The sequence below is a fragment of the Scyliorhinus torazame genome, chromosome 5 (genome assembly GCF_047496885.1).
Source record: "Scyliorhinus torazame isolate Kashiwa2021f chromosome 5, sScyTor2.1, whole genome shotgun sequence".
NCBI lineage: Eukaryota > Metazoa > Chordata > Chondrichthyes > Carcharhiniformes > Scyliorhinidae > Scyliorhinus > Scyliorhinus torazame.
This window is the reverse complement of record NC_092711.1, coordinates 85,431,403-85,448,930: the sequence shown is the minus strand read 5'-3', so window position 1 is coordinate 85,448,930 and position 17,528 is coordinate 85,431,403. Positions and strand designations below refer to the sequence as shown.

General features: G+C 48.6%; 1 protein-coding gene across 2 annotated transcripts; it reads left to right on the top strand.

The window, feature by feature from the left end:
* The first annotated feature begins 3,205 nt into the window (after positions 1–3,205).
* On the top strand, positions 3,206–12,731 carry LOC140418746 (uncharacterized). 2 transcript variants are annotated; one of them, XM_072502347.1, is made up of 3 exons: positions 3,206–3,285; positions 6,665–6,780; positions 8,510–12,731. In XM_072502347.1, exon 3 carries the CDS (start codon positions 8,626–8,628, stop codon positions 9,661–9,663), a length of 1,038 nt encoding a protein of 345 aa, XP_072358448.1. In that variant the 5' UTR covers positions 3,206–3,285; positions 6,665–6,780; positions 8,510–8,625; the 3' UTR covers positions 9,664–12,731. The 2 variants fall into 2 exon arrangements, with proteins under 2 accessions (XP_072358448.1, XP_072358449.1); XM_072502348.1 differs by having other exon boundaries at positions 6,665–6,787.
* Positions 12,732–17,528: the final 4,797 nt, after the last annotated feature.

Sequence of the window (17,528 nt, the reverse complement as noted above, 5' to 3'; positions counted from 1 at the left end):
GAGAAGGTGAATGGTCAGCAGTTTTGTGAGAATGTGGTGAAATAGTAATAATCAAACAATCTTTATTAGTGTCACAAGTAGGCTCACATTAACACTGCAATGAAGTTACTGTGAAAAGCCCCTAGTCACCACACTCCGGCGCCTGTTCGGGTACACAGAGGGAGAATTCAGAATGTCCAATTCACCTAACAAACACGTCTTTCAGGACTTGTGGGAGGAAACAGAAACACCCTGGGAGCAGACACGGGGAGAACGTGCAGACTCCGCACCGACAGTGACCCAAGCCGGGAATCGAACCCAGGACCCTGGCACAGGAGGCAGGTCTAATGGACAAGATGAGCTCTGATGAAGATAGAGGGTAGGAGAGAAACTGGAGAAAGAGGAGTTCAGAGCTCAGACCAGGTGGAATTTTCGAGACAATTTGGCCCATTGGTAGAGAGGAAAGCAGCAGAGGCAGCTCATCAGATTGTCTCAATCTCAGTGAGAAAGAAGCTTCATGAACTCCACACACTTGAGGTGAGGATGGAGGAGACGGGCGAGGGGAGAGACCTTCAAACAGAACTAACTTGTGATGGGATGTTAAAAGATTCGACACACTTGTGTTAAATAATTGACTTTTATCCAGAATATTATCCCTTATAACTGGGTTAGCGTTTATAAATATGAGTCCAACCCGAGTCCAATGAACATGCTTCAGTCCTGGATGTGATTAACAGCAAAACCCAATCACAGCAGTTACTTGTGAACCCGCTGGTGTCTCAGCAGGTTGCCTGAGTGAATGAATCCCTTTCCACACTGGGAGCAGGTGAATGGCCTCTCCCCAGTGTGAATCCGCTGGTGTAGAGTGAGTTGAGATAATCATCTGAACCAAGTCCCACAGTCGGTGCACCTGAATAGTTTCTCGTCAGTGTGAACATGCAGTTGGGACACCAGTTCCCGAGAACTTTTAAAGCACTTCCCGCATTTTTTGCATTTAAAAGGTCTCTCATCATTGTGAATCGGCTGGTGTGTCAGCAGTTGGGATGACTGAGTGAATCCATGCCCACACTCTGGACAAGTGAAAGGCCTTTCCCCAGTTTGAACTCACTGGTGCATCAACAGGCTGTATGACTGAGTGAATCCACGCCCACACTCGGGGCAGGTGAAAGGCCTCTCCCCAGTGTGAATGTGTCGCTGGGTTGCCAGGTCAGATGGGTAATTGAACGCATTGCCACAGTCCCCACATTTCCATGGTTTCTCCCTGCTGTGACTGCGCTTGAGTTTTGACAGACCAGATGATCGGCTGAAGCTTCGTCCACACACAAAACACGTGTCCGGTTTCTCCCGACTGTGAACTGTGCTTTTTCCTTCCATTTTCAAAATCTGATGATACTTAGGTTACGATCAGTTATACAACAGTCAGATTTTGATGTGGTGTTTGGTTGGAGTTTCCCAATTGCCCATCCTTCCCTGCTGATACCCTGTGAAATTGAGTTAAAACAAACAAAAGGGAGAGAGAGATCCCACAAAAACACAAAGGCAGGTTGTGAAATTGTGCTGAATCAATCTGGTAACTTGTGGGGCCGGCACTGGGAAAGTGACTACGAAAACTGTTGAACCTTTTGTGAAAAGTGAACCAGTTTGTTAATGTCCTTCAGGGAAGGGAACCTGCCACCCGGTCTGAGCCCACACAAGATTTGGGCCTCTGCAAGAACACAAGAAATAGGAGCAGAAGTAGACCATTCGGCCCGTCGAACCTGCTCTGCCATTGAACACATTTGTGGCTGATCTCAGTCTTCAATTCCACTTTCCCGTTAGCTCCCTTTGTCCTTTGACTTCCTGAGAGACCAAAAATCTCACCATCTCAGCCTTATATATATTCACTGATGGTCACAGTAACTTCATTGCAATGTTAATGTAAGCTTACTTGTGACAATAATGATTATTATTAACATCCACAACCCTCTGGGCTAGAGAATTTAATATAAGAAACAGAGTGAGAGAAAGAGAGCGAGTAGTGGGGGAGAGAGAAAATCAAATAGATTGATGGAGAGGGAGAGTGAGAAAGGAGTGAGGGTAACAGCAAGCAATGGACCAACAACTGAATCACAATTTGACAGAATCTCCTGAACCCTTAACCTCCACCACCTGGATGGAGCAGGACAGCAGATGTATGTGAACATCACCACCTGCAAGTTCCTTTCCAAGACACACACTGTTGAACTTGTCTGACATCCAGTGCTGGATGAGCAGAACTTTCCTCCATTTAAATATTGACAAGACTGAACCCATTCCCTTTCATCCCCTCTACAAACTCCACTCCCTCGTCACCAATTCCATCCCTGTCCAATGTCTGAGGCTGAAGCGGACTGTTCACAACCATGGTGAAATATTTCACCCCTCGATGAGCTCTTGACCACATATCCACACTGTCACCAAGATTGCCGATTTCCACCTCAGGAACACAGCTCGACTTCACCTTTGTCTCTGTTCATCTGCTGCAGAAACCATCATCCATTCTTCTGTTACCACTTAACCAAATTATTCCAACGCACTCGCAGCCGGACTGCAACATTAAACAACCCCCTCCATCCCATCCCAAACTCTGCTACCCATGTGCATACTCACACCAGCCCCTGTGCCCACTGATCTGCAAATGCTTCCTTTTAAAAGGCACACAGTTTAAATTTCTCATTCTTTTCCTCCATGGTAATGATCATCCTGATCACCGTAATCTCCTCCACACACACCCCTTTGAGATCGCTGCACTCATTTAATTCCAGCCACTTGAGAATTCCTGATTTTAATCTCTCCACCATTACTGAGTTGCCAAGGCCTCAATTTCAGGAATTTCCTCCTTAAAACTCTCCGACTCTCTGACTCAATTTCCTCCATTAAGATTCTCCTTAAAATCTAATATCTCCTCATGTGGCTCAGTGTCAATTGTTATTTTGTAACGTTTCTCTGAGTCTCAAAAGTTATATTCTGTTCAAGTCACAATATAAATTCGAATTATTGTCACTGCCCTCGGCATATATTCTGCCCCATAAATAAGAATTTGTAACTCAGAGTGAAAGTCTGTCATGAAGACACATTACAAAAATGTTGCCCCCAACAATGATGGCGACTGAGCCTGCGCTCTGCTGCTCGTGCCCCAATAAAGATGGTGGGTGCGGGTGCGCGTGCGCACTACTGCCAGTGAGCCAAATAACGAAGGCGCATGCGCACCTCTGCCAGTACCAAATAAAGATGGCGGGTGCATAGTCTGGTCTGTAACAAAGCTGCAGCCTCCGCTCAGATCCCCAGGTACCGGTGGTTTATTTTGTCAGATGTTCAGTTTATATAACATGTTTACGAAGCGTGCCTAACAACCCGCATGATCCAGCTCTCCCTCCGTCCCGCTATTCCCACCTTCACGGATTGTGGATCCGAGAAAGAAACTTTTCTGCGTCGCCATTAATCACACTGCGCATGCTTCACTCGGCCCAGTCTCGCCCCTGATTCACTCCTATTGGCTGGAGGACCAGTCACTTCCAACCCCCCCAAGCCGGACCCGTCCACCCTTCTCCTATTGGTCGCGCGATGCCGTCAACCATTGTCCGGGCATTATGAGGTGTCAGGTGAGAGGTCAGTGTTGGGGGGCGGGGTTTTCAAATCCCGAGTGCGGCCCCAGAGCTGAACAATGAACATTCTCCACTCTCACTGTCCACCGCTTCCGGCTTCTCTCCACAAACAACCTGACAGAGACCAGGGGGGGGAGACACTGACCCAGTGACAATGTCACTGCATTAGTCACCCAGAGAGACAGGAGAATGTTCTGGGGACATTAAATTAATAAAATCTGGAATTTAAAGTTCGTTTCAGTGATGGTGACTGAGGGTCACTGAGAAAATCTCCAATGTCATTGGATTAGGTCAAAAAGGCAGAACGTAGGAAACTAGTTATTTTAAAGCCTGTTGTTGGGAAACTGTTAGAATCTATTATTGAGGAAGTAATAACTGGACATTTGGAAAGTCAAACTGCAATCCATCAGAGTCAGCGTGGTTTTGTGAAGGGTATATCGTGTTTGACTCATTTCTTGCAGTTCTTGGAAGATGTAACAAGCCAAGTGGATAATGGGGTCCTGTCGATGTATTTTGACTCCCAGAATACATTTGATAAAGTGTCACATAAAAGGTAATAATAAAGGTAAAATCCCACGGGGTTGAGAGATATTAGCTTGGATAGAGGATTGGCTAACCAACAGACAACAGAGAGTGGGGTTAGATTTATTGACACATGTACTGAAGAAAAATGTTTTTACCCAGAGGGTGGCGAGGGTCTGGAATGCACTGCCGAGGGGGGTGGGAGAGACGGTTGTCTCACATCCTCTAAAAAAGTACCTGGATGAAGACTGGCACGTCATAACATTAAAGGCTATGAGCCAAGTGCTGGCAAATGGGATTAGGTAGGTGGGTCAAGTTTATCATGTGTTAGTGCAAACTCGATGGACCGAAGGGCCTCTCCTGCACTGGGAAATAAATGAAATGAAAATTGCTTATTGTCACAAGTAGGCTTCAAATGAAGTTACTGTGAAAAGCCCCTAGTCGCCACATTCTGGCGCTTGTTTGGGGAGGCTGGTACGGAAATTGAACCGTGCTGCTGGCCTGCTCAGTGTGCTGAACCAGCCCCTCTGTGTTGCTGATGATACAAGGTTCGGTGGCATCACAGACAGCATAGATGATTGCATTATATTGCAAGAAGATATTGACAGACAAGGTCAATGGGCAAGATTGTGGTAATGTAAACGTGTGAGGTTATCTGTTTGGAACCAAAAAAGGATAGAACTGAGTACTTTCTAAATGGAAAGATGTTAAGTATAGTGGATGTCCAAAGAGATTTGGGGTTCATAGAATCTATGGCACGGAGACCGGCCCTTCAGCCCAAACCGGTCCATGCCAACCAAAAAGCTCATCTAGGTCAATCCCATTTGCCTGCATTTGGCCCATATCCCTCTGAACCTTTCCTAACCATGTATCTGTCCAAATGCCTTTACAATCTTGTCAATGTCCCTGCCTCAACTACTTCCTCCGGCAGCTCATTCCGTACCATCCTCTGTGTAAAACCATTGCTCCTTCGGTTCCCATTAATTCTTTCCTCTCTGAACTTAAACCAAAGCCCTCTAGTTCTCGATTCCCCAACCCTGAGAAAAAGACTGAGTGTATTCACCCTGTCCACGCCTCTCATGATCTTATACATCTCGATAAGATCACCCCTCAGTCTCCTACGCTCCAAAGATAAAGGTCCTGGCCTGTCCAATCTCTCCCTTTCACTCAGTCTCTTGAGTCCTGGCAACATCCTTGTAATTCTCTTCTGCACTCTCTCCAGTTTAATAACATCTTTCCCATAGCAAAGCAGCCAAAACTGAACACAATACTCCAGGTGCGACCTCACCAACGTCCTGTACAACTGCAACATAACTTCCCAACTTGTATACTCAGTGCCCTGACTGATGAAGGTCAGCACGCCAAAAGCCTTCTTCAGAGAATTTATTGTGCAGAAGGAGGCTAGTCGGCCCATCGAGCCTGCACCGGCCCTTACAAAAAGCACCCTACTCAAGCCCACTTATCTACCCTATCCCCGTAACCCAGTAACTCCCACTTAACCTTTCTTTTGGACACTAAGGGCAATTTAGCAAGGCCAGTCCACCGAACCCGCACATCTTTAGACTGTGGGAGGAAACCAGGGAACACACGCAGACACAGGGAGAACGTGCATACTCCGCACAGACAGTGACCCAGCTGGGAATCGAACGGGGGTCCCTGGAGCTGTGAAGCAACTGTGCTAACCACTGTGCTACCGTGCTGCCCTATCTACCTGTGACTCCACCTTTAGAGAACCGTGCACCTCAACTCCAAGATCCTTCTGTTCCATGATACACCCTCAGGCCTTACCATTCACTGTGAAAGTCCTACCTTGATTTCTGAAATGCAACTCCTCACACTTATCTGTATTGAATTCCATTTGCCATTTCTCGGCCCACTTCCCCAGCTGATCAAGTGCCTGCTGCAATTTTTGATAACCTTCCTCACTGCCGCCAAGACCACCTATTTTAGTGTCATCTGCAAACTTACTGATCATGTCTTGTACATTCTCATCCAAATCGTTGATTATAGATATAAACAGCAATCTCCTAGTTACTGATCTCCGAGTTACTCCCTATTTAGTTAATTACTCCAGTTTCTCAAATTTAGAACAGATTCCCAATCAGCCAATCAGCTTTACTCTGAGGTAAGTTATTTATATTTACTGTTCAAAGCTTCTCCTCCCCGGATTCGGGCCAAATCCGCTCCCTGCCGAATAGGCCGTGGATCCCTGAGGTAAGTTATTTATATTTACTGTTCCGAAGCTGCTCCTGCCTGAGTTCGCACCAACTCCACTCCCTGCGTTGGCGAGGTTCACACCTGGGTGTCTGGAAAATCGTTAGGACAGTAACTGTCCTGTAAGGTAATGAGTCATTTTGCTTCCCAATTGGCCGAGGAAGGCAGTGTGTCACAAGGATGGATGTGTTGACCGATTAATGGCTGGAGGATGGGGGCAGGTCATGTGATCAAACCTCCAGGAATACATTTAATCAAAGTTGGCAAGGAGAGAATGTTGTGAATTTCTATCCTAAACTGACAGTGAGGTTTCTGTAAATTTACAGGATACTGGAAGTGGAGGTTTAACAGACGGGAACTGCAAACCAAACGTCACATTGCGATCTGACAGAGTCACTCGATTAATCAGAACCTGAATATCAGCAGCATCTGGGTGTGGAAGGTAAAAGGTTTGTCTGTTCTGACTGTGAGGGAAGATTTCAGGTCTCAGTGTGACTGGAAAAGCCCCGAGATTCACAAACCCTGGTTCGACCAAACCTGGAGAACTGTGTTCAGTTCTGGGCAACAAACCTGAGGAAGGATAGAATGGCCTCGGAGGGAGTGTAGCACAGGTTTATCTGAGTGATATCTGAATACCCCGGGGTTAAATTACAAAACTAGATTACACAAAGGAGTCAGAGACATGATGGCACAAAGGGCATTCGGCCCATTGAGACCATGCTAGCTCACTGGGGCAATCCAGTCAGTGCCATTCTCCTGCTCTATCCCTGTATCCTCACAGTTTTATTTCCCTCAGATGTCTATCCAATTTCTTTTTGAAATCAAATCATTCATTGTGTCTATTTTCAAACTCCCTCATAGGCAGCAAGTTTCAGATCATTGCCACTCGCTGTGTAAAAACATAAATCTCATATCACCTCATATCTCCTGTACCTTTTACATACAAACTAGGAACAGGCCACTCGGCCCCTCGAGCCTGCTCAGCATTCAATAAGATTGCAGCTGATCTCATTCTAACGTTAACTCCACCTTCCTGTCTACCCCTGATGACCTTTCACCCCCTTGCTCATCAAGAATCTATCCAGCTCTGCCTTAAAAATATTCAAGGACTCTGCTTCCGCTGCCTTTTAAGGACGTGAGTTTCAAAGTCTTACAGCCCTCAAAAGAATACAAAATCCTCATCTCCATCTGAAATGGGTGACCCATTATTTTGCAACAGTGGTGCCCTCGTTCTCGATTCCCCCACAAGAGGAAACATCCTCTCCACATCCACCCTGTCAAAACCCCTCAGGATCTTATGTAGATCAATCCAGGTTTTACCCAAAACTTTAAATCTTTGTCCCTGGACGATTAGTGAATGGAAACAGAGTTTCTTTATCCACCTGATGGAAACCTGGCATAATCTTGAGTTCCTGAATCAAATCTCCCCTCAACCTTCTTTGCTGGAACCATTCTGCTAAATCTCCTCTGCACCTTCTCCAAGAACCTTCAGATCCTTCCTGAAAAGTGGTGACCAGAGCTTTAGAAAGATTCATCGAATAGAATTGGAATCATAGAATTCCTACAGTGCAGGAGGCCACTCAGCCCATCGAGTCTGCACTGATTCGCTGAAAGGACACCCTGCCTCGGTCCACACCCCCACCCTGTCCCTCTAACTCCATAGCCCCACATAACCTGCGCATCCCTGGACACTAAGGGGCAATTTATCAAGGCCAATCCACCTAACTTTCCCTTCATTGGACTGTTGGAGGAAACCTGAGCACCGGGTGGAAACCCACGCCGACACGGGGAGGAAGTGCAGACCCCCCACAGACCGTCACCAAGGCCGGAATTGAACCCGGGTCCCTGGCACTGTGAGGCAGCAGTGCTAACCACTGTGCCACCAGAAGCATAGTTTTGGTATCAATATTACTGTTTATGAAGCTGAAGATCGAATTTGCTTTGCCAACTGCTCTCTTAGTGTGTCTGTAGATATACAAAATCCCTCTTCACCTCTTTCTCTCTCCTCCCAAAGAGGCCAGTTGGGTTTTTATGACAATCCAGCAGTTTTCATGCTCACTTTTTCCCAGTGTCGGCCCCACAAATGACCAGATTCATTCAGCTCAATTTCAAAACCTGCCTTTGTGTTTCTGTGGGTTCTCTCTCACTCCCTATTTTCTGTTTTCAATCAGTTTCACAGGGTGTTCGAAGGAGCGGCTTCGAAGTCCGGAAACTCAAACCAAGCATCACATAAGGCTCTGACAGACTCCTCAATTTATCATATCCTGAATATCAACGTACTTTGAACATGGAAGGAAAAAGCATCGTTCACAGTGGGGAGAAACCGTACACGTGTTGTGTGTGTGGACGAGGATTCAGTCGATCATCAGGCCTCACAAGCCACAAATGCAGTCACACTGAGGAGAAACCGTGGAAATGTGCGGACTGTGGGAAAGGATTCACTTCCCCATCCCAGCTGGAAACTCATCGACGCAGTCACACTGGGCAGAGACCATTCGCCTGCGCTGAGTGTGGGAAGGGATTCACTCGGTTATCCACTCTGTCCACACACCAACGAGTTCACACTGGGGAGAGACCATTCACCTGCCCCAAGTGTGGGAAGGGATTCACTGAGTCATCCGCTCTGTCCAGACACCAGCGAATTCACACTGGGGAGAGACCATTCACCTGCTCAGAGTGTGAGAAGGGATTCAGTGATTCATCCAACCTGCGGAAACACCAGCGAATTCACACTGGGGAGAGGCCGTTCACCTGCTCAGAGTGTGGGAAGGGATTTGCTATTTCAGCCCACTTGCTGAGACACCAGAAAGTTCACACTGATGAGAGACCGTTTAAATGTCCAGACTGCGGGAAGTGCTATAAAAGTTCTGGGAATCTGATGAGCCATCAACGTATTCACACTGACGAGAGACCGTTCAGGTGCTCTCACTGTGGGACTGGGTTTAGACGATCATGTGACCTCACTGCACATCAGCGAATTCACACTGAGGAGAGGCCATTCACCTGCGCCGAGTGTGGGAAGGGATTCACTCAGTCATCCAACCTGTCCACACACCAGAGAATTCACACTGGGGAGACGCCATTCGCCTGCGCCGAGTGTGGGAAGGGATTCACTCAGTCATCCGCTCTGTCCACACACCAGCGAGTTCACACGGGGGAGAGACCATTCACCTGCTCAGAGTGTGGGAAGGGATTCACTCGGTCATTCGCTCTGTCCACACACCAGCGAGTTCACACAGGGGAGAGACCATTCACCTGCTCCGAGTGTGGGAAGGGATTCACTACTTCACCCAAGTTGCTGAGACACCAACGAGGCCACAAGTAACCACAGTGATTGGATTTTGCTGTTTCTCACATTCAGGACTGAACCATATTCATTTGGGTCTCTTTCTGCTGATAACAAACTCCAGCCCATTTACAGGGGCTAATATTCTGGCTGAAAGTCAAATAAATTGACTTAAGACAATAAGACATAGGAGCGGAAGTAAGGCCATTCGGCCCATCGAGTCAACTCCACCATTCAATCATGGCTGATTTCAACTCCATTTACCCGCTCTCTCTCCATAGCCCTTAAATTCTTGATTTCTCAAGGAATTATCAACTTCTGTCTTAAAGACACTCAACGTCCCGGCCTCCACTGACCTCTGTGGAAATGAATTCCACAGACCCACCACTCTCTGGCTGAAGAAATTTCTCCTCATCTCTGTTCTAAAGTGACTCCCTTTTATTCTAAGGCTGTGCCCCCGGGTCCTAGTCTCCCCTGCTAATGGAAACAACTTCCCAACGTCCACCCTATCTAAGCCATTCATTATCTTGTAAGTTTCTATTAGATCTCCCCTCAACCTCCTAAACTCCAATGAATATAATCCCAGGATCCTCAGACGTTCATCGTATGTTAGGCCTACCATTCCTGGGATTATCCGTGTGAATCTCTGCTGGACCCGCTCCAGTGCCAGTATGTCCTTCCTGAGGTGTGGGGCCCAAAATTGCTCACAGTATTCTAAATGGGGCCTAACTAATGCTTTATAAAGCTTCAGAAGTACATCCCTGCTTTTATATTCCAAGCCTCTTGAGATAAATGACAACATTGCATTTGCTTTCTTAATTACGGACTCAACCTGCAAGTTTACCTTTAGAGAATCCTGGACTAGGACTCCCAAGTCCCTTTGCACTTCAGCATTATGAATTTTGTCACCGTTTAGAAAATAGTCCATGCCTCTATTCTTTTTTCCAAAGTGCAAGACCTCACACTTGCCCACGTTGAATTTCATCAGCCATTTCTCCATCCCAGCTGGAAACTCATCAATGCAGTCACACTGGGCAGAGACCATTCACCTGCTCCAAGTGTGGGTAGGGATTCACTCGGTTATCCACTCTGTCCACACACCAGCGAGTTCACACAGGGGAGAGACCATTCACCTGCCCCAAGTGTGGGAAGAGATTCACTCAGTCATCCGCTCTGTCCACACACCAGCGAATTCACACGGGAGAGACCATTCACCTGCTCAGAGTGTGAGAAGGGATTCAGTGATTCATCCAACCTGCGGAAACACCAGCGAATTCATACTGGGAGAGACGGTGGCGTTCGCGAGCGGAGCGGCCGCGATGAGGAGAAGCTCCTGCTGGTCCACGATATCGCGGTCTTTTTCGGGGGGCTCCCCGCTGTTTTTAAAAAAAAAAAAAAAAATTAAACTTCTCCGGGGTCAGCCCTGCCTCCCTCGCCCAAGTGTCAAAGCTCCGTTTCAGGGAGCCGGAGGGTTGGAAGGGTGAGGGGTGGGGGAAGAGACTGGTCTCGGTGGGTTCGGTGGAGCGGCTGCACATGGAGGAGGAATGGGACAACCTGAAAGCCGGACCTGAAAATTTGAAAGGAGCAGCGGGGGCGGAGCCATACAGGCCGAGGCGGCAGGCCCAAAGCCAGGGCGTGATGTAGGTGAGATGTCCCACATCGGGTGTCCCGCCTAGAATGTGGTAAGAAGACTGAAGCCCGGCCCCAGGGAAATTCTGGAGGAATACAAAAAAGAAGAGAAAGATGTTTTAAAGAAATTTGGTGAAAAATTTTTTCTCCCTTTTTTTTTGAAGGACGAAAATGTTTTTGTTTTTTCTATTAAAAAAAAAGAAAGGATTGAAGAAGGTGGAAAAAAAAGGAAAAATAATAAGCCGTTAAAGGATGTGAAAAGCAGCGTTGAGAAAGGTTGGAAACGCGGGCTCGCCGTTGAATGAGAAGACGAGCAAAAGTGCTGACAAGATGGCGGATGCCGGACCGCGTGGTGGGTCAGCACTATTTACGGTGGAGAAGATGACCGAGGTGATGGTGGTGGAGCTGGAAAAGCAGTTTGTGAGGCACATGGAGGCGTTGAGGAAGGAGACGGTGGTCGCATTGAAGTCATTGAGGGGAGCTGTGGCAAAGACATCGGCCGAGGTGAGAGAGCAGGGCGAGAAGATGAAGGAAGTGGAGGAGGCCGTGTCGCAGCACATCGACCTCGATGGGGGACGAGCTACGGAGGGTCGTGGAGGTCAACAGAGGACTCCGAGCAAAGCTCGAGGACTTGGAGAACCGCTCGAGGCGGCACAATCTGAGAATTGTGGGCTTGCCCGAAGGGACAGAGGGTCCAAGGCCAACAGAGTACTTCGCTAAGAAGCTGGCGGAGTTGATGGGGGAGGGTGAGAACCCCTCCCGGTACGAGCTGGACCGAGCTCATCGGTCATTAAGGCCGAAGCCCAAACTGAATGAGCTGCCAAGAGCAGTAATTATCTGCTTCCATAAGTACTGCATGAAGGAGAAGGTGTTAAGCTGGGCGAAGGAGAAGCGCCAGGTGCAGTGGGATGCTGCTGGAGTTTGGATCTACCAGGACGTGACGGTGGAGTTGGCAAAAAGACGAGCGGCGTTCTGGCGAGTGAAAGCGGCACTGTACAAAAAGGGGGTGCGAAGCTGAGGGTGATGTATGATGCCAAAGACTTTTATTTCGAGACAGCGGAGGCGGCTGAGGCATTCGTGCGGGCAGAAGGCTTGGGACAGACGTGAGGAGCGGAGCTGGAAGAGGGACTGGGCTTTGATTGGGGAGCTGGAAAATGTATCAATGCTATAACTTTCTTTTTACTGACGTGTATTGTAATTTAATTCTCTTCACATTGTTACAGAGTTCAGGTTATTGGTTGGGTTGATTGGCATTCTGCGTTGCGACGGTTATATCTTAGTTTAGTGAATTGTATGGGTTGGATTGTTGTTCTTGCTTTTTCTTTCTCTGGGACTGGGTAGGAGGGGCCGGTATTTCTTGGCGGGGGAGCCACTCGCGCTAGCTAATTAAAGTCAGCTAGTGAACGGAGGTGAGGTGCGAGGAGGGCTGCGGACATTGGAGCCTGGTTAGCAGGTTTCGATGGGCCTACGAGGCAAGCGAGGGGGGGCGGGGGGAGGGGGGGGGAGAGATTGATGCTGGGAGATGTTTTTTCGAGAGGAAATGTTGGGGGGGATTTGTGGGGGGGGGAGGGGTTTGATGTTAATGGATAGGGGCAGGTCAGGCTCATGGGGCAGGTCCCGGTGGTATGATGATGGCGGATAAGAAGGGTGGGGCGGGGTGAGAGACCCCCAGTTGGGATAGTCATATGGAATGTGAGGGGGTTAGAAGGTCCGGTCAAGAGGTCAAGGGTGCTTGCGCATCGTAAAAGTTTGAAAGCAATGTAAAAGATGTAGCAATGCTGCAGAAGACTCACTTGAGGGTGAAGGATCAGGTGAGACTTAAAAAGGGCTGGGTTAGTCAGGTGTTTCACTCTGGATTTGACGGAAGGGCTCGAGGGGTAGCGGTGCTGGTCAGCAAAAGGGTACGCTTCCAGATGGAGAAGATGGTGGCACATCAGGGGGGTAGATATGTGATTGTGACAGGGACACTGGAGAGGAGGTTTGTGGCGCTGTTCAGTGTATATGGCCCCAATTGGGACGATGTGGGATTCGCAAAGAAGGTGCTTGGGGCCATCTCCGACTTGGACACACACAAACTGTTGGTGGGGGGGACTGGAACTTGGTGCAGGAGCCTAGGTTGGACAGGTCATGGCCGCGCTTGCTGGTCCCATCAGGGGGGGGGGCAAAGGCGCTGGCTGGGCTAATGGTGGAAATGGGAGGGGTGGACTCTTGGAGGTTTCTGCACCCGAGGGAATGGGAGTACTCGTTTTTCTCAGCAGTCCATAAGGTCTCGCAGATCGACTTTTTCGTGGTGGGAAAGGCTTTGCTGGCTGGGGTTAAGGGGTCGGAATACTCGACAATTGCAGTATCAGATCACGCTCCACATTGGATGGATATGGTACTGGAGAAGGGGGCAGCGCAGAGACCGGGGTGGAAATTAGATGTGGGACTTTTGGGGAACGAAGTGTTCTGTGACAAAATTGAAAAGGTAATTAAGGAATATGTAAGTTTCAACTGATGAGATGTTGGAGGTAGATAGGAGTTATGCAGAAGATGGGGACTAAGCAAAGCTGGAAAAGAGGAAGGAACTACAGGCGAGCTTTGACCGACTATCTACCAGGAAGGCGGTGCACCAGCTGAGACGAGCAAGGGATGCAGTTTACGAACATATGTTAGCAGGTCAGCTCCGGAGGGAAGCAGCGGCAAGGGAAATAGTTCAAGTGAGGGTTAGGGCGGGGAAGTTGGTGGTAGCTCTGCAACTGATTAACAAGGTTTTTGAAGAATTTTATGAAGGGTTGTCCAGGTCAGAGCCACCTGGGGGAGACCGTGAGATGCAGGAATTTCTAGATGGGTTGGAGTACCCGAGGTTAGGGGAGGGGAACAGGACTACATGAGAGGGAGCGATAGTGGAGCAGGAGATAAAGGATGGGATTGGGAGGATGCAGTCGGGGAATGTGGCAGGGCCGGATGGGTTTCCGGTGGAATATTATAAAAAATTTAAGGATAGGCTGGTACCCCTGATGGTGGGGATGTTTGAGGAGGCGATAGGGAAGGGGATGTTGCCACAAACTTTGGGGCTGGCATCGATTTCACTGTTGCTAAAAAAAGATAAGGATCCGATGGAGTGTGGGTCGTATAGGCTCGTATCGCTTCTGAATGTGGATGCAAAAGTATTGGCAAAGGTACTGGCAGGTAGGCTGGGGGTGTGCCTCCCGAAGGTGATATGTGAAGATCAGACGGGGCTTGTGATAGGGAAGCAGCTCTTTTCAAATGTTAGAAGTGTATTGAACGTCGTTATGGTGCCGGCAGAGGGGAAGGAAACAGAGGTGGTTGTGGCATTGGACGCCGAGAAAGCGTTTGACCAAGTAGAATGGGGGTACCTGATGGCAGTTCTGCACCGATTTGGAATTGGACCAAAATTTGTGGACTGGGTAAAGCTACTATATAAGGAACCGAGGGCGAGTGTCCGCACAAACAACATCAGCTCGAGATACTTTTCTCTCCACCGTGGGACTAGGCAGGGATGTCCTATGTCCCCCCTGCTGTTTGCACTTGCGATTGAGCCGTTTGACATCACATTAAGAGGTTTGGGGGTATGGAAAGGAATAGTGCGGGGGGTGGGGTGAATAGAGCATTGGGTGTCCTTATATGCCGATGACTTGCTGTTACACGTGTCGGAACCGAGTGTGTCGATAGGGGGAATATTGGAGCTGCTTCGGGGGTTTGGGTCTTTCTCGTGGTCTAAACTAAATCTAGACAAGAGTGAGTATTTTGTGGTGTCTTGGCGGTGGGTGGGGGCCGGTGTGTCGGGGCTGCCATTCCGTAGGGCAGGGACTCACTTTAGATACCTGGGGGTGCAGGTTGCCCAGGAGTGGGGGGGGGAGGGGGGCTCTGCAAGTACAACATTTCTAGTTTGGTGGAGAGAGTGAAAGCTGATCTGGCAAGTTGGGATGGTCTCTGTCACTGGCGGGTCGGGTACAGCCGGTTAAAATGAACGTATTGCAGCGATTTCTGTTTATTTTCCAATGCCTGCCGATTTTCCTACCAAAGGCTTTTTTCAGAGCGATTGAGGGAAGGATTACTTCATTTATAATGGAGGGAAGGTGGCCAGAGTTAGAAAGGTGCTGCTACAGAGGGGAAGGCAGGCGGGGGGTTTGGGCCTTCCGAACCTGATGTATTATTACTGGGCAGCGAATGTGGAGGAGGTGCGGAGCTGGGTCAGAGGGATTGATTCCCAGTGGGTCAGAATGGAGGAGAGTTTGTGCAGGGGACCAGGATTGAAAGCACTAGCAACAGCGCCGCTCCCGATGGCCCCGGAGAAATACTCAGGGAGTCTGGTAATAATAGCTTCATTGTAAATCTGGAGGCAGTTTCGCCAACACTTTGGGTTGGGGGCAGGGTCAAGGGAAATGCCGATTCGGGGGAACCACAGATTTGAGCCAGCGAAGTGGGATGGAAATTTTCAGAAATGGGAGGAGAAGAGGATTAAGATGCTAAAAGATTTGTTTCTTAGGGGTCGGTTTGCAGGATTGAAGGAGCTGGAAGCGAAGTATGGGCTGGAGCAGGGGGAAATGTTTAAATACATGCAGGTTCGAGATTTTGCCAGAAAGGAGATACAGAGCTTCCAGGTGGAGCTGGCCTCCACATTGCTGGAGGAGGTAGTGTCAGCGATGTAAGGAGCTATTTTGGAAGAGGAGAAGGCACCACTGGAAGGGATCAAAGCAAAGTGGGAGGAAGAGTTGAGAGAGGATATGGAGGAGGGGTTCTGGTGTGAGGTGCTCCGGAGAGTGAATGCCTCCACCTCGTGCACGAGGTTGGGGCTGATGCAGCTGAAGGTGGTATACAGAGCACACCTCACAAGGGCGATTCTTTGAAGGAGTAGAAGATGTGTGGGAACGTTGTGGAGGAGATGTGGGGGGGGATCACATTCATATGTTTTGGCCCTGTCCAAAGCTAGAGGATTACTGGAAGGAGGTTTTTAGGATAATTTCTAAAATGGTGCACGTGAAACTGGACCCGGGACCCCGGGAGGCCATATTCGGGGTGACGGACCAGCCAGGGTTGCAAACGGGTGCGGAGGCAGATGTTGTAGCCTTCGCCTTGTTGATCGCCCAAAGGCGGATCCTGATAGGTTGGAGGGCAACCATTCCACCCTGTGCCTTGGCGTGGTGGGGGGGACCTGTTGGAATTCTTGACTCTTGAGAAGGTTAAGTTTGAACTGAGGGGAAGGATGGAGGGGTTCTACAATTCATGGGCATTATTCATTATGCACTTTCAAGAACTGGATAACATCGAACATTAGTTGGGGTGGGTTGGGGGGAGGGGGCTGTGTGTTAATGGCGACTATGGGTGATCCATCATTCCTTTTTGTCATTTGTTTGTGTGAACATGGTTTGGTGGGAGGATGGGATTGTTGTTATTGATATGGATATTTACATATTTGTTACTGATTATTGTTTATTGTTGGGTGTGAATTTGGGAGAAAATGTGAAAAAGGAGGAGAATAAAAACAAATATGTTTAAAAAAACAGTGCCAGTTACTGTGAAAAGCCCCTAGTCGCCACATTCCGGTGCCTGTTTGGGTACACAGAGGGAGAATTCAGAAAGTCCATATTACCTAACCGCACGTTTCGGGACTTGTGGGAGGAAACCGGAGCACCCGGAGGAAAACCGACGCAGACACGGGGAGAACGTGCAGACTCCACACAGACAGTGACCCAAGCTGGGAATCGAACCTGGGACCCTGGAGCTGTGAAGCAACAGTGCTGTGCACTGTGCTACCATGCCGCCCATCCCACCCAGCGACAATGCACTGTTTTATCCAGACCCAAGAGTAGATTCAAGATGTCACGTTCGGCACAAGGATACTAGATATTACAGACTGCAAGATCCATAAACTCTGCCAAGATGGCTGCAACTTAACATGTTATTGTGGATGAACTGTGGGTAATATTCGATTCTGTGACCAATATTTAGTTAAACACGGACCTGAATAAGGAAACTTTGCAGCCACCTGTGAAGTTTAAATGTATCGTTGTGTCAGGATGAACCAGCATTTGAGGAGCATGAAATCTCTGGACTGTTGGTCTCCAAGTGCCGTATTGAACACAGGAGAATGAGCTCGAATTGGGGCAGAGATAAGTGTGAGTGAGCATCGTAAACTGCTATTGTATCGGGGTGTTCTGGGTCTGAGTTTTAACCCTGCAGTTAATTGTCAGGGATACAGTATAATAAACCCTGAACAAAGCAAATGTGTGTGTGAGAAGCATCTGAAGCACCAGGAACCAGCTGAACCA

Coding starts and splice junctions, on each gene's coding strand:
- LOC140418746 (XM_072502347.1), top strand. CDS start 8,626: ATGGAAGGAAAAAGCATCGTTCACAGTGGGGAGAAACCGTACACGTGT.